Source organism: Sinocyclocheilus grahami, unplaced genomic scaffold, assembly GCF_001515645.1.
Source record: "Sinocyclocheilus grahami isolate Dianchi unplaced genomic scaffold, SAMN03320097.WGS_v1.1 scaffold10.1, whole genome shotgun sequence".
NCBI lineage: Eukaryota > Metazoa > Chordata > Actinopteri > Cypriniformes > Cyprinidae > Sinocyclocheilus > Sinocyclocheilus grahami.
In genome coordinates, this window is record NW_015505189.1 from 634,782 (window position 1) to 635,484 (window position 703).

Below are 703 nucleotides of genomic sequence, written 5' to 3' on the forward strand. Positions count from 1 at the left end.
CCTTATCTTTGGAGCCTGAAGGTCTCACTGAACTCGTTCACCTTTCCAGTCTGCTCCAGCGCTACTAGTCCTGCCCAGGAATGCCTGACCTACTTTTCTAGATTTCACATTATGCAGTTTCAAGAGACACTGTGTGCTGCTCTAATTTTGAAGAACCTTTATAAGCTGACCCAATTGCAATTAAAAGCAGCGGTTACTGTGATACATAATTTCAATAAATAAAAAACATTCTTCATTAATGGTATTAATGTATATTTAGGTCACATTTTAATGGTGTGATTGTGTTATGTCCGCTCATGTCAGAACATGTAACTTTTAATTGCCATTTTCATTGTGTGTGTAGGAGTGAGAGCCTGTTGGCAGAGAGTCGGTCCATCCAGAGCAGTCCCAACTACAGATTCACAAAATCCAGGAGTGAGTCTGATCTCTCCCAGCCAGAGTCTGATGAGGAGGGATACTCACTGGTGAGATGTGACACATGCACACACTGCCTTATCTGCTTTACTTGATTTATAACTATATCTACTGCAGTTATGTAACCTCTCGGTGTGACCTGTTTCAGAATGTGAGGAGGAATGTGGATCTGGATTTAGCTTTCACTCCTAAAAAAAGAGGTAACGGCCCCACCTTTAACACACTGAGACTGTAGCAATAGGACATACTGTACTACTCTTGTAATCTGTGTATTTGTGCAAAAGTCTAT

At 41.1% G+C, this 703-nt stretch overlaps 1 protein-coding gene across 1 annotated transcript in view; it reads left to right on the forward strand.

Annotated features, from left to right (window-relative positions):
- Window positions 1-703, forward strand: part of LOC107594191 (probable E3 ubiquitin-protein ligase HERC1) — a 55,255-nt gene that overhangs the window by 22,657 nt on the left and 31,895 nt on the right. The window contains 2 exon segments of the mRNA XM_016284157.1: window positions 344-464; window positions 563-614. Of these exon segments, the coding sequence (XP_016139643.1) occupies window positions 344-464; window positions 563-614 (173 nt within the window).